Genomic DNA, 24,922 nt, shown 5'->3' with positions numbered 1-24,922 from the left:
GGTGAGTTGCGACACATGTTACTTTTACTTCGCACTAGGTTAAGTGACTGCAGGGTGTTCATTTTTAGCTAGTAGTAGAGTATTTTTGTTTAGCGATGAAGAAGAAGCATTCAGTATGTTGACTTTGGTGCAGATATTACTAGGCATTTTGGGTAGCATTGAGTCCATATGGAAACCTTGCTGAAAGAATTTTGCCGAAACGTCAAGTTTATAAAAAATAGATCATTTATATTTTCGTCGTGATTTAGACTCGCTAGTACTGAAAAGAGATTGACTAAAATCTCTTTAGATAGTTAGTAATATTAGCAACAGACTTTAAAAGGTTTAGATGAACTCGTGACTACATAATTATTACAGACATAGTTGTTGAAATTATTGTAATCTATAATAATGGATTAACTGCAATTTTTTGGGAAAAAGCATTCACTACGGCAATCGGATTTACTTTAAAATAAAAATCTGTATTCCCTCTTTATATTTCTAAAACCTGCAGTTTTCAAAAGCAGTTTATATACAATATTAATGCACTTTGTATTGAGGTGCAGGCCACGTAGCGGTCGCGTACAGTGTGCACGCGGCATAACGGGCTGCAATGCGCTGGGGCCGGGAGGTATGAGGAAATAGGCGAATATGTGCCACTCCGGCTTGTTTATGTACAATTTAAAATGTGAGAATATGGAGTTAGGGACGATTGTGGAATAAGTAAAGGCTAGTGCAAGCTCGTGAATGGAGGCTGTGAGATTTTATATGATAGCTGCAAGACTTCGCTTAAGATTTTCATCAGAATGTGTATCGCAAGCAAACAATATTAATTTTATTTGTTTTATTAGTCATTTTAACTTTCATAAGGATGCCCTTAAAAAGAAAGTTTATATATAATAAGTTTATATTATATTAGGTTTATCCGGGACTGGGTGGAACAAGTACAGAATATTGCTTAAAATTGCAATAATGTTCGCATTTAGCCCATTTTTGACAGCGACCACTAGGTATGTACCTAGTGGTCGCTGTCAAGAAGAAAATAAGTGTCTAACTAAGCATTAGTTTCTTATAGTTTCTATTTATAATACAACTAGCGGTTGTCCTGTCTACACGACAGAATAACATTGTCCAGCGAACAAAATTGTGAATCTAAACCATTCTCAGATCCCCTTGAACACACACAAAAATGTTCATCAAAATGGTCCAGTCGTTTAAGAGAAGTTCAGTGACATACACACTTACAGAAGGATTGTATATATAAAGATAATAATAGAATGACGAGGACGAAGCGCGAGTTTCTATAACCAATGTCAAAAATCACTTTCCTTACATATTAATCTGTCAAAAATCTTACAAATACACAATAAAATGTCAAAAGCAACCCTCATTTGACTTGTTTAATCTGTAAAAGTACGTTAAACTGTAGCTCGATTCTCTATTACTATCGACTACCGACAACCGAACTGTCATCGAGAAATTTTGTATGAAAATCTGATCAGCGCCTCTGACGGGTGTCGTAGGAAACATTTTGGCAGTACATTCTAAATGTCAAATGTCGATAGCTAGCCGGTTGTCGGTAGTCGATAGTGGTAGAGAATCGAGGCCTGTATCAAAGCTACAATAAACTGCGAGTGGCGTATCTTTTTAAATTAGGTCGCTAGTCGGTAGCTATACGTTTAAAAATAATATCTTCTTCAAGACTCGGTGAGTGGAGGAGACGTTGATTGATTATCTTATAAGAATTATGAAAAAGAAGGTGCTTTTTATGAAAGCATCTTAGGAATATTGCTGTTTTTTATTTTGGGGTATATTTTTGAATTTTTTTTGTTGTGATTGTTCCTGTGACAGTTTCGAAGTTGATTATGCTTTTAATTCTTGTCTAAAAATCTTCATTGTTTTTATATTTACATCTAGGATAGCTTTCTATAATGAGTTTTGCATATAAAACATAGGTTACTAGTTACCACTTAGTTTCATAATATTTGAAGATACTTAACTGTTACTTAGTTCTAAAATGTACTAATAAAAAAGAGTGCCATTAAGTAAACTTATGAACGATTTAGTTATTTCTGTTTCTGACCTACTCATAACGACATGTTTTAAAACAATGAAAACAAATCACAATTTTTCTTTTTCTTATTATTTGTAGACACTACTTCAAACAAGATTAGCACTCTTCCTCACTTCTCAGTCACCCTCAACATGTCAAAGTCAGTAAAACATTCCGTGTTTTTTTCTCCACCCTTAATTCGTCACCAAACATCCCTTATTGACATCCCCGTACTATCGGAGTTTGCTTAGGCGTTAGGTATTAAAGTAAACCCTTCGGAGGACTTCGGAGGGCTTGTGAGGGTGCAAATAGTGTAGACAAATATTTGGAAGGTATTGCAAATCAGTTGTACGCTTGTTTTCAATGTTTATAGTTTGAGGGGAGATGTTGCTTGATGTTTAAAGCTTTGATTTGTATGGTAGTTTGATTTTATTATTATTGGCATAAATTCGCAAAAATGAATCCGATGCTCGTAACAAATTGTACTGACTTATGGCTACCGGGCAACAAAATATAAAGCGAAGTGGTATTCTTTTACTCTATAATTTGTAAAAAAATAAAAAATGACAGTTGTAATGGACTCTGCAATAAAAGGGTTTTAGAATTGCGTTCACAATTCAGTACCCCATTGTTTCTATAAAACGTAGCCAATTTCGTACCCAATTATACCTTATTTTTATGTCAAACGCCATTTAATCGGTCGATTACAAAAATCCTTTGATTACGCCAATGTAGTACAGTCACAATGAAAAAAATATGCAAATTCCTTTTTCAAATCGGGTTTAATGATCAGTGCCCTCTGTCAAACAGGCGCGTGGCGGGCACGTGACTCCGTTTGGACCAATCGTAGGCCATTGTTTGTATGACGTCATCGCCGGCTAGTTCGTGAGAAATGATTTACGATGCTCTACAATAGATGGTAATTAAGTTTTGTAGCCCTTTGCTGTAGATGACAAAAGGTAGTTTATTAAAATGTGCTTTTGTAGGGTCGCTTCATTGACCAATGTAGGTAAAGAGCTTTTTAGAATATTAAATGTTAGGATTAAATAAATTACTTTTTGGTCCTTTAACTAGCCCTTTGCGCCAGCTGATATTATATTTCCCACAACCCCGTTCAACACAATGTAACATTTGAACTGATTTTCAGTAATAACTAAGCGTATGCTTAAAATAAATGAAATACAACGTTCACAATTACTATAATATCTATAGAAATATACAGTGCGAAATGAATTTTTCACTTACGTGATCGCTAAAAATCTCTTCAATTCTATAACGTCATAAGAAAACGTGAAAATTGAATCGTACTAGAACAATTTCAAGTTCTTGTTTTAATTTTCGTAGATTCTTATGTCTAATACAGAGGGTATAAAAATCATTCTATCTTCTCATTATCTCGAATTCATCAGACATGAAACATAATACGGGCAAAGTCATTAGAGCAAAAGTAATCCAATCACAATGCCCTAAGTACAACAGGGCATTAAAAATAGGGCTCACTAAAATCTGCAGCTGTCGAAATCAATAACACGAGATCCCAATTATCTGACTATAATCCTGCCACCCTCAAAATGACTCATCCCCTGTTAAGATTATAGTAATAAATAATTCAATAAATATTTTAGCGTTTGAAAGGCATATTTGCTGCTAATTATTTTGCCTCTTGTACTAAGAGAGTTGGTAAGTTGGCACTTTTTTATATTATTAAGCGAAAACTAGGCGTAGGTAGACTCTCGAATATGCTGATTACCTGACGTTTACTAATACTAATACCATGTTTTTACATTATATCTTTTCATGGATATCTAATAAAAACCAGTAAATAGTGACCCATAATAATCTAAAAAGCAATATATCTGAGATCTTTAACGAGAAATCAAAATAACTGTGTATTAGACTGTAATATATTAATAAATACCTTAACAAGTTAATTTTAATATAACGTTTCCTTAATGGTTTAATTTTGGCGAATAACCCATATCATCTTGAGTTCAAGTAAAACTATCTCACAATCCTATTGTGAGTCTAACAGTGACTGCATGATACTGACGTGTAACTTAACATTAAATATAGCTTGAGCATTCGGCCATTAGACGCGGTCCAAGAGCACGACCAAAAGGGACAGTCAGAATTATAATAGAGCTACCCCATAAAAATGACTCACTCACTCCCTTCAAGGGTAAATATAAATAATTCAATAAATAACTAAATAGCCGGTGCATCGAAGTTTGCACTTAGTACTAATCTTGTTAGATTAATCCTGTAGTTTGTGATACATTGTGTTACATTGCAATGTTAGATAACGTTGGAGTTACTCGTAGTGTTAGAAAAAGCTCTGTTAACTACAAGTCGTGTAGTTTCAAGTTTATTTTTCTTTTACTAGTTTTTTTTTTGTACTCGTAACCGGTATGATAGGATGTATGGATGTGAGTGAAGCAAGGGAAGTTTGAAAGTATCGTACCAAGAGGCGTTCTTTGGTCTCTGCCTACCCCCATGGAGGAAAAAGGCGTGATATTATGTAAATTTATTGTTAAATTACTGGTGATATGTAAAGAAAAATGTTGTATACAGTCGACAATGATAAAAATATGTTTTGTAAAGCACGATATAGAACAAAATAAGCATAAAATATAATGCGGTCTAAGTTATATAACTTTGTTAGAAAAATAAGCATTCAACTTTTCTGTGTGAACAGCTTTACATTTGTATGCGTTTCAAATTTTGCAACATCAACACATTTCAGGAGGGATTTTCTAAGCGACCGGGACATCTAGATGGACCGTGCAAAATTGTTCTGTCAACGCTATTACTATTCGCAACCGCGTTTGTATTTTAAACAGAACAAAGAGAAATACTTGAAAATATTACTAAAGTAGAAGGAGCCTTTAACCAAAGGGGCTATCACGTATCTCAGTTGACAACTATTTAAAAGCCACTATGCTGTACATTGTTGTCTCTCTTAGATTATAAATATTAAGACGTTGCGCCAATGCAGCAATGTACTGAATAGTGATCATCATTGGATGTACACTTGTTATCAACTGAGATACATAACACGCATAGAACCTTTTAATTTATAAAGCTCACGTTAGTTACAATGAACAATAAATTGGACTTAAATCAAGTTTAATAAAATCGCTTTCCAATTATAATCAATATAAAAGGCTAAGCTCAAGCTATGGATAACAGTCAGATAACCTATCTAATGGGTAGTTACCAAACATTTCTAAGCCTGTTTACAACTCAATCTAGTAATAAACTTGCCAAATCCTAGCCACAAAGGACTAATCACCACACAGGATTCGAATCCCAATTCCTAATCAATTCCGGCAGTCAAAACATAGCGCGAAACGCTCGAGGCTTACTTACAAAGCAATGCATCTTCAAACCAAATGAGGTGTGCAATTGTGTGCAATAACTCATAGTGCAGTTTGGTGCAGTGTTTGTGCAAAATTTGTGATGCTATGGAAATTAATGTTTGTGTGGTAATAGAACTTAGACTAGAGATAGAAAGTTTAGTGAAGTTTCCAAGATATGTTTGAATAGTGGTGTCTGTAATTTTCTTTAAACATGCCCTTTTTACTCAGAAAAAGAGAACGAAATTACACATAGATACATAATATCACGCCTGTTTTACCCAAAGGTGTAGGCAAACTAATTTAATGTTATGATCTATAAAGTTAGAAAAAAGTTACTAATTTAGGTATATAAATGTTTGAAAGCAATTTTATGTCTTAGACGATTGAAGTCAATTTGAACATTCGCCAAAAACATCCAAAATAATGTCCCTTAGTGTGACAAAATCTAGACACACTGATTTAAGTTTCTAACATAGCTTAAGTAAAGCTAAAACAGTATCAAACGAGATCAACATCCTACCTTATATAGTCAAAATTATTAGTTCCAATTACACAAACTAATCCAAATACCTTTCAGAATATTCATTACGAATATTATCAAGGAAATCTCTAAAATGAGAAATCCAGTGACGTAACATGGGATCAATTTGTCCGGGTGAGCGGACAAACCGCACCATCCCTTTGACCTCTGATTGAATCGACCAACGACTAATTATCGCGGCATTCCAACTAGTGCAATGTTGACTTTGCTACTCTTAGTTGAAGGGTTATGGGTATTTGTTTTGGGAAGGTTGTTGAAGGTGAAATTAGATTATGTATTGTTATTAAGTTTTAAATTAAAACTAAAACTATTAGCTTTAGATAAACATTTTTTTTTGCTGTATCAGCTAACCTAGGTTTATAAGCTAAGGTATATATTTTTGTGAAACAATTAAATAACGCCCGTAGTTTAATTTACCGTAAGAATTTAAAAAACATGTTGTTCATCTGTATGTCTGTCTTCCTACTTTCCCCTATTTGGAGCGTATTTTTATACCTTTTCACTTTTCATTTCATTGGACACTATATAAAAAATATTAAATTGAATCAGAATCTCGCTAGGTAATGATGGCTTTTCCACGAAATGGGACGAAAATACACCTAGTTATACATAATGGTAACCCATGTCATTTGATTGAACCCTATGTTAAAACATAATTTTTATCCAAAATCTCTCTAGCTATAAATGCAGGTTGCTTTTCAACAAATGGATGAAAAATATACCTTGTTATACATAATAGTATCCCATGTATCCTCTCTACTAAAATATAAGTAAATGTTCACCCTCACGCGGTTATCAAATTGGATCAATTTGACTACCTCGAAGGTTCTTGCTTTAATGAAGCCTCTCCCGAAGCCTTTATTCTATTAGATTTAACTATTAAACACTGTTTCCTTTCAAAGTTCATTTAATATTGCTAAATTAAATATTGACAGCAAAAGCTCTTTGGGTTATGTAAACGAGGAAGTGCCTATTTGATAATGTAACCTTTTCAGTGGAAAATCCTGTAATTTCCGCTTTGGATGGACATGATTTATATATAATTAAATAATAATGGCCCATTGATTTACTTCTGTGTTAATCTATAAATGATTATGTTATTTGTTCCAAATATCATTACTATACATTCAAAAGATTTAGCGTAAAAAATTGTTAGAAAATTTAATGACCCTGAAAAATATTCGGATAGAGAAAATTGGCAAATTAAATATTTTTGTAACCTTTCTGGTTGTTATATCCATTATATTTCGTATTAAGTATCTTAAGTATCAAGATATAACAATTTACAGGCGTTTTGAAATGTATTTTTCTATTCATCACGCGTTTTCTGTGCGTGCCGTGCTCCATTCAAGAGTCTAGCCATCAATGGACGTAAAAACCATAGTTTATGCAACAACGTGCGTTATCAAAACTGTTTACATCAAAATTATGCAGGAATTCTGAGCGTTCGCGTTTCACGTACTTCTGCTTCAGGAATGTTCACGCTAACTAGGGGTTTTCAGGATATTTGTTACTGTGCGTTTTACTTTATATTTTTTCAGATTTCATTCAATTTACTGCATTTAAAGAGAAATGTGATTCCATTTTCTTGTTTATACCAGAGTAATAAATTAATAATATCAAGAACAACATTATAAGGAAATGTTGCCTAGTATATACCAAGAAACTGATGATTGTTGAAAAAAGTCAAATGATTTATTTATGAAAATTGTTACGGAGATTTTTCAACATTCTGTCTATTGCTTACTTAAACATCAAAGTAATCTAGATAGATGAAGGTAAGTTAAAACCTTGGAATTTCAGCACCCTTTTAATATTAAAACCTTTACATCAAATTCTAAAGACCATCCATCCATCACGAACGGTAAAACTTACATTAAAAGCAACTCCAAAATACCTTTCACCAAACCACACTTTACCAAAAACAACTGTCAGAAAAATAAAAGATTATTCCATTCATCCAAAAACATTCTTACACTAAATCCTTCGGAGTTGAATACCCACGGTTTTAGGGGGCCACCTAAGTAGGGGGCACACTATTTACTAAGAATCCCTAGTAAGGGCCATAATCCCTGGAGAGTAGAGATTGCAGAGATGCGAAATGATTAAGAATGGATGTTTTGTTACGTGGGGTATAAATAATTAATTTTGTGTTTTTAATGTGGTGTCTGAGAGTATTTTGTGGACTACCACGAGCATTAGAATAAATTAATCTAAGGTAAGAAGAAAGATTTACTCAATTTCAGTTGCCTTTAAGGGATAATTTGAATTTACTTTAAACTTTCCTCTTATAGTTATAGATTAGATAGGTTTGCAGTCATATAATAGACTTAGAATCCTTTGGAGGCTTTAATGATTATAATTCAAGAAAAATATGGTCTCGGTTTAAATTAGTCTATACAGGGAGTTTATTTAAGTAAGAATTTGGTATAAGAAAACGTCAACTCTTTAAATAAATCATACGACAGGTAGAGTTGAATCTTACTTCCATAAATAAAAAGTTATGAAACATATTAAACTCAAAAGTATAAGTACACAACAAAACAATCTTACATAAATCTCTTCAAAATCCTGAACACGAAAAAACTATTTAATTTCATCTCAACGTGACCAGTGAACTTTTTTGCCGACACTACATCACAAAGTTTGTGAGTGGCTTAAACAAGGCGAGTTGGTCTTTGCGAGACGGCCACGGTTCGATGCTCGTTTTTAACGAGTGCGACAAACTGGGGACTATCCCGGTTTGGATACTAATTGATGATTTTAAGGGACTTTTTTGCCACAGAGATTATCGTAGCCAGTTGTGGATATTTTCTTTGTTTTAAAAGGTAATTTTGTTTTTGGTTTTTGGGATATAGTACGATAGTTATCATTAAGTTTTTTAACATATACGAATAATATTATATATAACATTATTAAGATAGAAAATAAATAAATATAAAGAGTAACTGTGCTAAAAGAAATTTTATGATATTTCTATTAGAAAAATTATGAATTTTCCAGGAATGTGTTAGATATTATTCAATTATAGTTGTCTTTTTTTAAGTTAAACTTTCCCAATATTTGCCTTCATAAAGCTATAGGGGAACAATTCAACATCAATTGTTTCATCATCTGAAACTGGACTTGTCGAAACAAAAGCACTTGTCTTCAAGGAAAAAAGAAAATTTCTGTTCGTTGTCTTATCAGTGTTGATCGAGTTTATCCAGCGATGTGCCCCAATTCTTTTATCTTGCTATTCTGTTTCGTAAAATAAGAAACATTTCAATCACGAAAGTGGCCAGTCACATCAAAAAGGTACAAAGTTACTCACTTAAACAATGATTGTTCGTATTTTAGTAGAAACATGCTGTCCAGGGTATAGCGAAATGAAGGAGAAAGATTATGAAGGCTAACTCCACTACCATGTGAGATTCATATCTTGGAAGAAAGAGAGAGAGTGAGAAAACATGATGATAGGCATAAAGAAAAATATTTGAAGAAGCTTAATCCGCAAGCTGATGTGTACCAAATTTCATGGTAGCATTTAACGGACATGCACTCCAAAACAGTTCCCTTGATTTAAACAAGCATTTGAGTTTGTTTTTTGAATACGAAAGTCACCAAAAATATCATATATTCCCACGAAATACACAAAAAATAATAGATTTTTCTACAAAATCCAACAAAAATATTCGACACATGCACCGTGTGTTCATTCTTCCGAACATAGAACTTGAAACACCTGAACCAAATGCGCACAAATCCAAAAAAGTCGTATGTAACATTGACCACAAACTGAAAAACGAAAGCTAAACACTATCAACTGTATCACACGGTGTGTGACCAGAATAGTTATAAATCTCTCCATCCATGGGGTGGCTGCGATTTACATAGTGGACACCCATAAAGCTGTCGGTGATATATCTAATGTTGCCGTGAAGATATATTGTCGATTTCATTGTAATATTGAACGTAGCGTTTTGTTTTCGTGTCGAGTTTCTCGTGAATTTTGATGTCATAAATGGCTGTGTAGAGTTAAATGTAGAATTTGTTGTAGAATTATGTTTAAAAAGAACCTATAAGATATACGCGAAAAATGTAATTTTTTGTCAGTTAGGTAAGTAGAAAAAAAAACAGACACTGTGATAATAGTAACTAATTTTAAATTCTCCTTAGTGTTACTAGAATATTTTTTTGTGTTGCTTTTACGCTTTTGGCAAGTTGTGAAATATTTAACATTGTGGAACAGCCTAAAATATTAGAAATTTTGTCTTCAAAATACTCTTTATATCACAAAAGCGTACCAAGAATTTGATCTTTAGATTTTTGCTAAAAGCAACTAAAAAGTATTTTTTTATTAAAGAACAAGTGTAGGCGGCAGAAATCGTAGACCTTTAAGAAAAAAAGGTCGCTTCACCGTTCAAAAACTCTTGTAAGCAAAACAAAACGGGTAACCTTTTACAAGTACTAAAGAGCTTTTTTTTTTACTATAAACTTTCTCAGACAAGCTCAACTTTGAAACAACGGAAAGGGTGAAGGAAAACAAAATTGACAGGGTAGTTTTTTTCAGCAGATATTTTTTAGAGAGATAGTTTGTCAAGATTTCATTCCTGAAAAGGAGTATTTTAGTTCCTTTCCCCACTTTATACGCCATTAAATAAATTTGTCTGTGTCATCAAACATAGAAAACATTTTGATCAATGATTACAGTTCAAAAGATTTATAGACAGCATACTTGCACTCAGTAGTTATGAAAGTACATAACACACTGTAATTCACGTAATTTAATTTCGATGTTTTGTTCATCCAACTTTATGCCCTTCATAAAAATCTGAAATCCTTACAATGCAAACAGTACTCAATTTCCATATTTACAAAACCAGGACAATGAAAATCGAAACGAAAAAGTATCCTTTATTTTCGAAATTTTCAATAAATAAATAAAAACCAATAAATGTTAAACAATTGTCCATGGAACGTGCACAAGTTGTAAAAACGAAGGCTTTGGCGCAATTATTTATTGCTCAAGCATAATGTTTCTTTTATACCCTGGGAAAACGCGTATTGGAAATTTTCTATACAAAGTTTTTTCAATATAATTGAATGAATTTATTGAAGAACTATTTCGTTTGGAAATTGCATGTTTATTTCATAGTTTTATATACCTAATTATTTTCTGTTACGGGGTTTGATTTGTTAATAGCTTAACTGTCTCTTTGTCGGCTGTCTGTTTATATAGTAACATTCTTATTTTATCTTTGGCAAATTATTATTGATGTAGTGAGGATTCTTCACTTGGTGTTGTTAAATCAAGCATTTCTCATAAAAAATTGGGCTCAAAAAAAATTGAAATAATGAACACTGATTTTATCGACAGTTGTTCTGTAGCTGGCTTATTAGTAGTAGATTATTGCCACAGTGTTGCAAAAAACGGTTAATCTTCGATGCTAGAAAACTATTGGCGTCATCAGACTTCTGTAACCGTAAGGTACAAAACTAACCTTTCCAAACATTTCAATTAATCCGAGCTAAACTACTCAGTATCAGTTAGCTATCCGAATTTCTCGCAAACAACGTGTCCATTACCGGCAAAGTTAGACAAATAACGTTCAGGATGAAAACAAATTAGTCGCCGGGGGAATTAATTGAATAATTCTCAACTAAACGCCTCAAAACCGGCAGTTGTCGAGTATTGATTTCTAGTGCCCTCGAGTGGTTTGGTGGTACAAGTCACAAGTTTCGGATGACAGAAACTGAAAGCTCGAAGTTAAGGGTGTTTTTATGTAAAAATTACATACACACATAATGTTAAGCGTTTTCTCATAAGGTTAGGCAAATACCAAAGAATGCCACTTGGTATGATCATTACAAATTTAACAATCACTGCAGTCAAATGGTGACCAACTACTGCTATAACGAGTTCTTTACAAATTGACTAATCGTTTTTTCGTTTCTGAATAGATTTGTCTGACGGGAATAAATTATTAAACATTTTTTGTACGTTTAACGGCTAAATCAATCTCTAACCAAGGAGTAATCGAAGAAATATTGCCTATTACTCCTAAACAGTCCTATCCTGGCGTCCAAAGAATCGCTGACCTCTTCTCCTTTACACCCCAAATGATGGCACCCCACAAAAACAAGGGGTGGATTTGCAGAATTAAATAAAAAACTGCACCTCACCGGACATAGAGTGGTGTTAAATCTATTGGATTTTTTTCAGAGACAGCAATTTTTCCTTGGAGCATTATTTGAACGGCTCGCAGGCAGTTTTTCTCGGAATTCGATAAAGATGTTATGTGTTAAGATGACTAAGGGGATTCTAGAAGTGATTTATATAAGTACATTGTATAGGCATTGGGCACTTGCAGTCATCAAAGTATTTTGTAAAGAGAAAAAAATAATTAAAGTAGTTCCTTGGATGCGTTCGTTGCAGTTATAAACACATCTAGTCAATGTTTGGTGAACCTTATCTTCTTGATAAGTCCAATCCGTTTTTTGTTACGTTTTTGTGCAGCTACATTCTAAATATATGCTTCAGTAAATCCACTATCCAACCATCATCATCAACAATAACTAATAGGTACATATAAGCAATCCGATAACATTAGTTTCAGACAGCAAGCAACCACAATTATTGATTCCACATGCATATTTAATTACCTGCAAACCAAGGTATACGTACAGTCGTACACCGTTATTACTCGAAACATCGAGATACGCAAACACACATTGTAAAGCTGCCAACCCTAAATGAACGCGCGTATCGTATGCCGCATCTAATTGGTAATTGAAAACGGCCGCGGCGAGATCAAAGCGTCGCTCGACCAATAAAATGTCACGGCGTCACTCGCGGATTAGGGATGGCACACGTGTCTTATTTCATTACGTGTAGAAAGTTTATTGAAAAGTAATTTGATTGGGATGAAGTTAGTTAGACTTGATAATCTTGTAGAAGGGTGAGATAGTTGAAAAACAAGTTTAGGTTAGAGTTTGTGGATAAACTTTAAGTACTAACTATGTTATGTAGTTTTCAAACAATTTATACACTTTGTTATCACGTTTAAGCCAGCTTAACTAACGAATAAGTTGCGAAGTTAGCTTAATGTAAAGTGAATGTGGTAATTCTTTGGCTAACCCTTTGCAAAAACGACAGGCTTTTTGTTACGTTGGTTGTTTGTATATCATGAACAATAAATGTTACAATTCATAATTCTGATTTCAAAAGCAAAATGTATAAAAGAGCAGCTGACCACTGACAACCGGCCGAATTAAATAATCTTAAGTTTAATAATAACAAACAAAACTGCACAAATGATTATGAACTCTATGTTTAAATATTAGAGTCTATTTTCCCTTGAGGTGTCAGTATTCGACTTGTTTCGTAGTACTGGGTGCATCATGTATAAATCGAATGAATTGCATTTGTACAAACAGAAGGGTGCTTTTAGCCGCCATTGCAAATATTGATTTATTGTGTTAGATTTATAGACGCTTGCGACTGAATGCGTTGGTCAGTTTATGCGCGAAAGCAGAATATGAGAGTTATTTGTGTACGTTACGCCAGCAAGAAAGTGTCACCTAGAGTGATATAAGTAGAACGTATAATTAGTGCGCAATCTGCTGTAAATGTGCGCCGCATAAAAAAATTGTGCGTGTTGTAGTTTTGAAAAAAAAACGTAAAAACGATTCCTGCTGGAGTAACGTTGTTCTAGCAAGAAAATTCTAGACGAATTATCGGAGAGATAAAATACATACATGGGCAGAGAGCTTATATTTGTGCAAGTATGTGCGCCATAAATATAATTTGTGCGTCTTCAGGTTTTCGAGATATTGCGTTTCTCGCTGCAGTAACGTTTTGCGAATTCGTGTATCTCTAAGACCATTTTATGTGCGCCTGTAGAATGAACATACACGAATAGCTCTTAATTAGTGCATATTTGTGACATAATTAGATGCCAGATAATATTTATAATTTTCAAGTAATCGCGCTTTATTGAAAACTTAAAAAAATATTGTAGCGCCTAAATGAGAGGACGTATAAGCTCGCTAAAAACTGTATTCGTTCCATCTTGTTGTTTATAATTACCATAAAAAGTTTCAAAACAGAACCTACAAGCGTTAATGAATAATATTACTAAAAGTCGAAACGACGGCATCATAACTTTGACGCCAACAAACAAGAAACTGGCTCAACCTAAGATGTGTAGATGTAAACCAAAAATTAGTGCATTTATCAAATAATATATAGTAAAAATATCCAGCTTCAACTGTTTCGTGTTAAGTAAATATTAATACCAAACCAAAACAGTTATTCAGCGCAGGTTATCCGACCAAATTCGAATGACTACAAAAAAGCGACGGATTCATACGTATCGATGACCTCCTTTATTAAACGTATTACACCTACACTGTGTTCGTACAGTCACGCTCAAATGTTCGTTGGGAATTATTATTACAATGACCTAATAAAAATATAATATATATATATATATCTAGGTATTAAATGTACTTTCTGATCATATGAAATCAAAGAGCTTGTTGGTTTAAGAAAATATTATTTTTATTATCATACCTAATTATGATTTTATTGTTTGTGTACTTAAGTAAATGAAAAACTGATCTGTGATTTTAAATAATACCAAATGACTATACAAGGTACAAATAGTTTAATTGAACAATGTTTGTTCTAATATTTATAGGTAGAAAATTTGATCTGTGATTTGTTGCCATAATTACTTTAAGAATCATAATTAGGTATGATAATAAAAATAATATTTTCTTAAACCAACAAGCTCTTTGATTTCATATGATCAGAAAGTACATTTAATACCTAGATATATATATATATATTATATTTTTATTAGGTCATTGTAATAATAATTCCCAACGAACATTTGAGCGTGACTGTACGAACACAGTTTAGGTGTAATACGTTTAATAAAGGAGGTCATCGATACGTATGAATCCGTCGCTTTTTTGTAGTCATTCGAATTTGGTCGGATAACCTGCGCTGAATAACTGTTTTGGTTTGGTATTAATATTTACTTAACACGAAACAGTTGAAGCTGGATATTTTTACTATATATTATTTGATAAATGCACTAATTTTTGGTTTACATCTACACATCTTAGGTTGAGCCAGTTTCTTGTTTGTTGGCGTCAAAGTTATGATGCCGTCGTTTCGACTTTTAGTAATATTATTCATTAACGCTTGTAGGTTCTGTTTTGAAACTTTTTATGGTAATTATAAACAACAAGATGGAACGAATACAGTTTTTAGCGAGCTTATACGTCCTCTCATTTAGGCGCTACAATATTTTTTTAAGTTTTCAATAAAGCGCGATTACTTGAAAATTATAAATATTATCTGGCATCTAATTATGTCACAAATATGCACTAATTAAGAGCTATTCGTGTATGTTCATTCTACAGGCGCATATAAAATGGTCTTAGAGATACACGAATTCGCAAAACGTTACTGCAGCGAGAAACGCAATATCTCGAAAACCTGAAGACGCACAAATTATATTTATGGCGCACATACTTGCACAAATATAAGCTCTCTGCCCATGTATGTATTTTATCTCTCCGATAATTCGTCTAGAATTTTCTTGCTAGAACAACGTTACTCCAGCAGGAATCGTTTTTACGTTTTTTTTTCAAAACTACAACACGCACAATTTTTTTATGCGGCGCACATTTACAGCAGATTGCGCACTAATTATACGTTCTACTTATATCACTCTAGGTGACACTTTCTTGCTGGCGTAACGTACACGAGTTATTTATGTAGCGGATTATTGTAGTGATATGCGTTTGAAATTTTGCGGGTAACGGCCGAATAGTCAACGTTTTGACTTAGAAACAAGAATTATTTGCTATAGAAGCAAAAATATTTGTGGTAATATATAAATTAATATTAGTGGTAGACTTTTATAACTTGCTCAAAAAACCCTTCGAGTGTTTTTATTTATTATGGTTAGTAGAGGTAGATAAAAAGGTCAACATGACTGAAAAATTTGCAATATTCGCAAAAAAATGTATATAACGCTTTCTGTTTTTCTTCAATTGATAACAAAAATGGTTAGCGGAGGACCACTACCAATAGACAGAACATCTTAAAACATAGAATTCCACTGTTTTCATAAATACGCAACAACCAAAACAAAATACTGAAATCCGAGTATAAAACACGCCTAAAAAGGCTCAACTATTTCCATCGAACAGTTCCGAGTAAAAAACGGTTGTCTTTAATGAAACAGCTGAACGCTAAGGCAACGTGATCGAGTTACAGTGGAAACAAATTACTGAACACTTTCAACTATCGTTCAACAGATGTTCCACTCTTATTGTTCCTTGTTTTTTGATACTATTTCGAGTTTGAGGTTTCTGTGAATTTTCTAGGTGGTCTATTGTTTTGGTCACTGATTTAAATGGTGATTCTACGGCTGGTGCGTTGATATGAGTGCTGTTACCATGGCAACGAGCTACACTCAAATATTTGAGATCATAAAATCACCACCTTGCCTTTATTTCAATGTAATTTTCTGTTGACATAATTAAATAAACGACGAACACGTGCATCAAAATTGCATTTGTTTGGTACGTTTATCAATTTATCTATGTGCTGTATCATAAGATCTATTTAGATTATAATTTTATGCATTATATATTATGTATCAATCAATATAAAAGTACTTTATGGCCTTAAATTCTTAATGTCAGCCCTGTTTTATAATTCGTTTTATTTCAATAGAACAGTCGGTGCATCTCTTGAAGTAGCGTCAAGTGGTTTTGCAATGGAATTATTGTAAGGACTAGCTGTTATTAAGCATTGCATTGGTAGAATAATTCCGATCTTCAGTTGTCTGAGTAGATACTTATAGAAAATTAGAGTACCAAATATATTGTATGTAACTATGCGACGTTAAAGCTTTTGTTTCAGGTTTTATAGTCAACTAGCTAACCCGCGCTACTTCGCTTGCTTCACATAAGAGAATCATAATTTTCCCCGTTTTTGTAACATTTTTCACTGGTACTCTGCTCCTATTGGCCGTAGGGTGATGATAAAATAATAAATCTTCCTCAATAAATGGGCTATCTAACACTGAAAGAATTTTTCAAATCGGTCCAGTAGTTCCTGAGATTAGCGCGTTCAAACAAACAAACAGACAAACTCTTCAGCTTTATAATATTAGTATAGATTAAAACGACGAAGAAGACCTAGCAAGAAATTGTCTGCCAATGTAAATGTGACATAAGATGTATGGATATAAATGCGACAAGAGAAATTAGATGCCAAGATGCGTTCATTGGTCTTTGCTTACCTCTGTGCATGTAACCTACAACCCAATCTAAACTTCTCGATACTACATTAGCAGTAAATAGCAAACAGCACTATCTCTAATATAAATAAATTTAACCCATTACTGTCCCACTGCTGGGCAAGGGTCTCCTCCCGTAATGAGGGAGGGGTTAGGCCTTGAGTCCATCTCTAATAATAGACTTTTATTCCTTAAAAATAAAATCAAACCTATTGTTTCTAAACTGAAGGTTTTACCGCCTTAATTCTACACGTGGTGATCCTGACCCATGTAATCGAGTGATCGAGTACCCCCCGGATATTGAATTTTCCCGCAGTGCAACGGAAGCCGTCGCGGCTCCTTCTATCCGATTGCTCGACTATCGGTCTGTCAGGCGCCATACTTTTTATCTTGTTGAAACAAAGTTCTGTTTAGTAAACAGTACTTAATGTGGCAAGATTCACTTTGTTTTGATGGTTTTATGAGTGTTATCTTAGAAATGTTTGGTGTTTTCTGGGGAGAACTTTACTTTACAAGATGCATTGTATTTTGAACAGAATATGCCATGTCAACGAGACGAGGTAAATATATTTTGGGCCTGCACCGACTTGCAATCATTACATACGCGCTAACGTAAACAACAGTCTTCAAGGTATTTGAAAATATTCAATTTATTGTCTAGGGGACAAAGATCTCGACTCCCTAAAACAATCTAATTAATGCATCTGTTTTTTCTCATTTCGAAAACATTTTAGGACTTCGTCAACTTCTCAATACCATAATTCAATTGCAAATCGTTTTTTAATCTGTTTACGAAGAAATATCGTCGACACGCGATCACACCGTGACGTCATACATCATAGCACATCATGATCTATTATCACATCACGTGATGACGTCAGCAATTTTACAAATTGCGAACATGATGAATGATTGTATAGGTTTCGCTTTAGGGCGATTGGCGATAATTTTGTCGTTGCGTTTAGAGTGGGGACGTGAGACGGCATAAATAGATTTCTTGGTGATATGTGTGAAAATTGTTGCGAAGGAAATGGAATGGAAGAGTCATTGTACTTATAGAATTGAAATCGTTTGTGGTTCATTTGAAATATCTTTTGTCAAGTTGCAACTGGAAAGCTTCGTTTGGATGAAATTGTTATGTATTAAAAACTTTCGGCTATTAAATAAGCTCAAATAAATTAAAGTTGATACTCCTTAGAGGCCACAGAACAATGCAACGTACTCACGGAAAATGACCGCTCCCGTTGGAAAAACAGTATGTGGTTTCGACTCTCCAAAGAAGGGCCTTTACTACTAAAATAATTACAATACATTACTCAAGCACATTAAACCGAAAAATAATAACATCTTTACTACCCAAATAAAAATAACACATACAATAAATTTCTTTAATACCAGTATCTTCGCCATTTTTGCCATTAAGTATGGCAACACGATTAGCGCGGCACATAATAATGTTGCCAGACAACTGAGTTATGGCTGCCAGTAATGGCCAGAAGAGGAATAAAACGGATAAAACTGCCTGCGCCGATAGCTATTACAATTTTCTTCTATAGGCTCTAGATAAATTGGTTTCTGTACATGCGACGTATTTGCCGGTGACGTATTTGTATAAATTAAAAGATTATCTTAAAAAATCCTTTACGATTCAAAACAAGTCAGGCTAGTTGCGATTAAATAAAACTTTTTAGTTCAGTAAAATTTACACGTGGAATAATTTGATCTTTTTTGCTAATCTCTGCACGCTGTCTCTATATTCTCTCAGGCAATCATTTTCAAAGCACAGTGACGTAGACTTCCTTAAACTAGTTCCTCAATAAGATCAAAATAACATCCTCTATAAAGCTAGATAACATACAATTGTACTACGTTTAGTAAATAGTAAGTACACAATACCTAAGCATAACTTTACCGTGACCGTCGTAAGCTTCAAGCGTAATAATCGAAGAATATATATTTTTTTATATTATACACGTAAATTACACTCGTCCTATATAAAGCAGAAAGCCTATTTGGGAATAGCGATTCTTTCGTCGAAAAGCTTAGTTATAAATGTCTGAAAAAATACGAGATTCAAGAAACCACAAAACCAATTGTATATTTTGCTGAATTCAGTAACACCAAATAAATCAAAATGCAAGGAAAAAAATATATTTCCCTGACAAATAACACTGATTTACAGGCTTTACGCTGAAAATAACTCTTTTTAATGGCACGTGCATCAGTGAAGCGGAAATGTGTGTAATAAAACGGATTTATACCACGATTCGGATTATTTAGATATCTTATAGACGCGTTTTGTCATAATATTTTAGCAAAATATTATAGACGGTTTGAGGTTATGATAGCAACTCGTAAATTAATGTTTCAGCAATCCTAGATGGGTTTAGTTTCGAAATTGGTTTTGTTTTAGATTTTTTATTTATTTAGTCTTATATGAACTGTGCAGAATTCGTTTCCTGAAAATTTTATATAAATATGAAACAGTTCTATAAGCTAAATACTTTCTACAGTACTTTTCATAAACTATGTTAAGTATATACTACAAAAATGAATCAAATCTTTAGATAGTTTCTAACTAAAACAGCACACAATGTACACAGCAAATTAAAATTTCAAAAGCATAACAATTTCGTAGTAAAAATGCCAAAATATACTAACATGATTGACACCGGAGACTCTTGTCTTGTTCAATTTAGATAAGTTGGTGCCCATTCGTAGCCATTAATGACAGTCCTCCCACAACAACTGCTAACAAAACTTCAACCTTATTCTCGTACACATAGAGTCTATTTTACTTGAAAACGTTTATTGAAATATTTGGCACAGTAAAAGACACAAAATGTCTTGGACAATCACTATCACAAAGTCTTTATTTTGAACACAGTCTATAGAGTTAATTGTTAGTTAAGAGCCACTTTGGTACAGTCATTCACGGAAGAGCTGAAACGAAAATTATATTATATTATAGTAGATCCTTTAATATAGAAATAATATTACATTCATAAAATACTTAACAAAAATAAATAAAATATATCATAATAAATATGTTTAAATTAAGAAATAAGATCCCACAAATCATAGTTGCAGTAAATATAAACAAAACTAAATATCAGATCACAATTTACGACCAATTATTTTAAATGGAGACGCTAACCTATGTCTAACATCAATTATATCTTAGAAAATTATGTTTAAAATGGTCTTAATAAATAAGAACTCAATACGGAATATATTTTGAGATAGATAAAAATAAACTATTAAGACTGCCTCTGCGGTCTGCTCGGTAGTGTAACGACTGCTGACCACAAAGACGGGGGTTTGATTCCCAAGTCGGACAAAGTGCTATTAAGCTTTTTTCATTTAGTATAGAATATTTCTTGAATAGAAGCCTGAAGTTTGATAAAGCCCGGTATATTACAATAGACTTTGCCCCTTTACATAGTAAAATCTTTTAATTATCAAAACGCGGGTGCATTCCATACCCCTCTGCTTACATCTTTCTTACAATATGTATGTATTTATTTTGCGATATAAATAAAATATTGCCTCAGAAATGAAATAAAGATGTGTCAATGTTATATCAGTTACGACACGAACCTAAAAAGGTGTTCGTTTCATTCAAGCCCACATCGCGTAGGAGGACCGGTGCGTTTCAAATAATCAATGGACGACTCTCACTTTGCAACTGCAGTTTGTATGAATGGTTTGAATTGTGGATAACTTGTTCAAATTTAACGTTTTGAGAGTTTTATTTGAAAGTTTTTGATGGGAAGTTTTTAGATTTAGTTTTTGGTTTAATTTTGTTTTTATTTTAGCTACATATTAAATTCTGTTGAATTTTGTTATGATTTTACCAATTTTAATTTGTCGTTATATTGCTGTTAGTAAATGCTTAGAATTACTTGAAATATTTGAATTTGATAGAGTATTTTGATTATTAGAATATTTATGACAAATTTTAATCAATTTTTGCGTAAGAAAAATATTAGTATCTCTAATCAAGATTTTGTCTTTAGCGATTGTACATAAAAAGCTAATGAATTGTCAATGGCCTTTTTCAATATTTTAGAAGTTCGAATAATATTTTTAAATATTTGACTTCAAAATTGATAGGATCTTTAAATACTGTAAATAATTTATTTGCAAGATTTGTTTTACCTACATTTTGATATTACAATTGCTATTAATAAACCTACCAACAATACAATTTTGATTCATAACACAACATTTGAAATGCAAAGTTGTAATCTTTGATCTAGACATGTCCGAATGCGCCTATGTTCCTCATTACGCAGTCTGTGCATATAGGGTAGGCAGTAAAACCAGTGAGTCACCGTCCGACCTGCATTCAACAACTGTTTAGTAATCGATAAACTTGCCGTGTTAGATTTGCTAACTGTGATATTATTTGACTGTGTTTGTCTTTTATTTTTAGTTTATTTGTTTTACCTTTTATAATATCTTAATTAATCAGCTTTTACTTGTAAGTGATTGTTACACTTAACTTGTATTTAATGCCTGTTTCTGTGTGTGTACAATTGTTGGTGAATCAATTAAAGAAGTAAAAAATAAAATTTTATATTTATTTCTGAAACTAATGATATTAATATTAACTATTGTTTTAGAAGTTTAATTATTTTCATTAAGGTTTTCACAATATAAAATATAATATGGTATGTTTGCGTGGTATTCATATTAATTTCTATTTTTTTACTAGGGACAAGTAACTAATTTTAGATATTAATTGTACCACGTAGGAGATTTTACAAATGTACATCAATTTATTTATTGTGGGATTCGAACCCACAATCTTTGAAGGCAACGTAATCGTGTAATAACTAGTCATTCGTTGCACCAAATCTTATTTTCTACCAAATATTCTGAATTTTCAGGCCACACCGAGTTCGAAAGTTACATTATAAGCCAGTTAATTTTTTCTCCCTAAAAACTTTAGTCTCAAAATTCATCTGTATGATTGTGTTTGGGTCTTCGTTATCCAGAATTTAATTTAAAAAATACCCATCTAATCCGAATCCCTCTTAATGATACAAAACCGTCATTAGCAGACATGTGCTCGAGTGCATTGTAAACCACAACAGCGATCGATAGCAGTAGTTTTAAATACGCCAAACGAAGGGTTGGGCCCCCATGCCCGGTCTAATATAGATTAGTTCCTACTGATATCTCTGTACCAGATGAGTAGCCGACAGTTTTATGTTTGCTTGGAATATATTTTTGATTATTTTTGTGGATCTGAGTATATGCTCGTTGTGCATATAATCTATACGAATGTATAGCATTTGATCGTTGAGGTTCCTGTTTGTATGCTTGTAATAAATTTCTTCGGATTTGAGTAAAGCGTTTGATACTGTTGTGCAGGAAATTTTGTGATATTATTTAAGTAAATTTTTGGTTTAAGTTATTGTTTTTTTCAGTTGATTTTTATTTGTTTAATTTTATATGTAAATACAGTTAATCTTGAAATTGTAACATATACAATAAAGGAACTAGAACAGAATATTTTCTTGAATTCAGTTATATTAGCTGAGCTTTGTAAGCTTAGAGAATTTCTACATCACACGTTATCGATGTCGGATTGTTTAGAATATTTTTTTACAAATTTTACTATGAAAAACACAATTTTACTTTAATAATTACACTTTTGATTTACGTAAAATGATATATGACATAATGATTTATTTATTTGACATACAAATGTGCAGCTGATTGAATCGTGAAGGACAAAACGTATAAAACACTAACCTTACCAACAATATGTATGGGTGGAATTAAGTCCTTAAACGTTTTATTACTTAACAATCAAGTTGTGTTCAAGTAAACCGTTTAATCGTATCATGTGGGCGACTGATCAATGACATCATACAAAATAAACCAAACAAAAACAGAAAACGAAGGTTAAATACATAAAAACGATATAAAAGTACAAAATAATATAAAAATCCAAGTAAAGAATCACCTTGAAAAATTGATATAAAATAATTTTTGACTCCTTATCGGTCCTTTCACGTTGAAAACTACACGCGAGTTGATAAGAGAACACGTGACGCACGGAGCACGACTAAAGCACTTTCGACAAAAAAACTATGAATCGATACACGAAATGTTTATAAACAGTCTGTGGGAAGGTCACTTTGTCACTGAGAATCGTTCGCGTTTGAGTCTGTTCGAACCAGCGTCTTTCCTACAAGCTCACGCACGTCCTCTCGGCCCGGGTTCCGACCCCATACTGATCGGGAACTACTGGGAACTCTCGCTCACTCCCTTCGACGAAGGGCCAAACTTATTTGGCCTCTTTGTTGTCCCTAAGAGGGGTAAATTATTACGGTTTTGCGATAACATAATAGAATGGTGCACTAAATAATCGAAGGATAACACTTTTTACTGTAATGTTAAATATTGAATTTAGTATACTGCCACATATTTTAGTGGAGGTACGTTATTAATATTTTGGTTATGTGAAAACTGCGTGGGTAAGGTATGATAACTATTTACTGTATAGTGGTTATATCAGCTGACGAAGCACTTTCAATTTTGTTGTGGATATTAGAGGTAGTTTTCGGGGCCTTTTCATAAATATTTTAGGATGTTCGTGTAATAAAATAGTGAAGCATGTTGGTTTAAAATATATCGTCATTTATACACTGAAATTAATGGTCAAAGGTGTACTTACTGTGTGAGAAATGGTGACCATTTCAATATTGATCGTAAGTACAATGGAACTTTTGCTAACGTCTTGTCATAGTCACGAAGTAAGCTATATTTAGATTCATAATAGACGTTTGAAAATCGTTTCTGGGACTACAACTTCAATTGAATTAAATATTCATCTAGGTTAGTACAAGTTAAATATAATTGTATTTGAATAGAGAAATATATTTTAATTTAGTGTTTCATTGACGTAATGCTACGTCATGATGTGATGATAAAGAACCCTTTAATTTAAAAGCTTTATCGCAATATTATTTTTGTAGTTCTCGTCCAAAACTAAAGGAGAATTTTTCATCGACCAAATTATTCCCAAAAAAACTGTGGACGAAAAAAAATGTCCCTAAAAAGTGTGAATTCGAAATAATATTTGAAGTTTCTCTCCACGAACGAATTAAAATACTTTTGCTAGAGCGAAAATGTTTGTCAAAGCAGTCTGTCGCAGAATTATAACAACTTTTATTATTCTCCATGTCTGCTTTCGTAAAATACGTTCAAATTGGAGGGTGCAGTTTTAAAACGAATTAAATTCAGTGAAAGCACTTAGTCTGGTCTAGAGGTCTATTAAATATTGCTTAGTTTCAGTCTAAGAGTCTTGAGCCAATAGAATTGGTAATGCCATGTGCTAGACGACGAAAACTTTCGTTTGTTGTGCTTTTAAAGAATTTATACGTTTGGCGGAAAAGATATTTGATTCAGGGGCTTTCGTATGTTTCTTTAGTTGGTTGTTTTTGAAACTATAGTAGGTTTGTTACTCTTCCAAATTGAATGTATGAACTATTAAGTATCTATAAGTCACAATGATGAAGCTTTAAATTTAGATTAACAATGAATTCATTTATAGAAGAATGCAGCACCTTATATCTTAACTGTTTCATTCAAGTGTTTTGTCTGCAACTTTTACCTGCTTTGAAGTATGTGTGACTAGAATGTTGTAATTCATACCTGTGAA

General features: G+C 33.0%; 1 protein-coding gene across 6 annotated transcripts in view; it reads right to left on the bottom strand.

Moving 5' to 3' along the window:
- The window catches only part of LOC142972194 (uncharacterized), a 421,890-nt gene that overhangs the window by 149,269 nt on the left and 247,699 nt on the right, over positions 1 to 24,922 (bottom strand). The window contains exons 1-2 of one of the 6 annotated variants that reach the window (XM_076113070.1): positions 23,222 to 23,498; positions 19,903 to 20,184 (exon numbers count right to left, since the gene is read on the bottom strand). The exons of 4 other annotated variants lie outside the window; for them this stretch is intronic. In XM_076113070.1, coding sequence (XP_075969185.1) covers positions 19,903 to 19,956 — 54 coding nt within the window. In that variant the 5' untranslated portion in view covers positions 19,957 to 20,184; positions 23,222 to 23,498. Of the gene's footprint in view, positions 1 to 19,902; positions 20,185 to 23,221; positions 23,499 to 24,922 lie in introns of those variants that run through there. One more of the 6 variants, XM_076113071.1, reaches the window with a different exon arrangement.

This window comes from Anticarsia gemmatalis, chromosome 4 (assembly GCF_050436995.1).
Source record: "Anticarsia gemmatalis isolate Benzon Research Colony breed Stoneville strain chromosome 4, ilAntGemm2 primary, whole genome shotgun sequence".
NCBI classification, from domain to species: Eukaryota; Metazoa; Arthropoda; class Insecta; order Lepidoptera; family Erebidae; genus Anticarsia; species Anticarsia gemmatalis.
The sequence above is the reverse complement of the archived record's forward strand: the minus strand, read 5'-3'. Positions and strand labels throughout refer to the sequence as shown.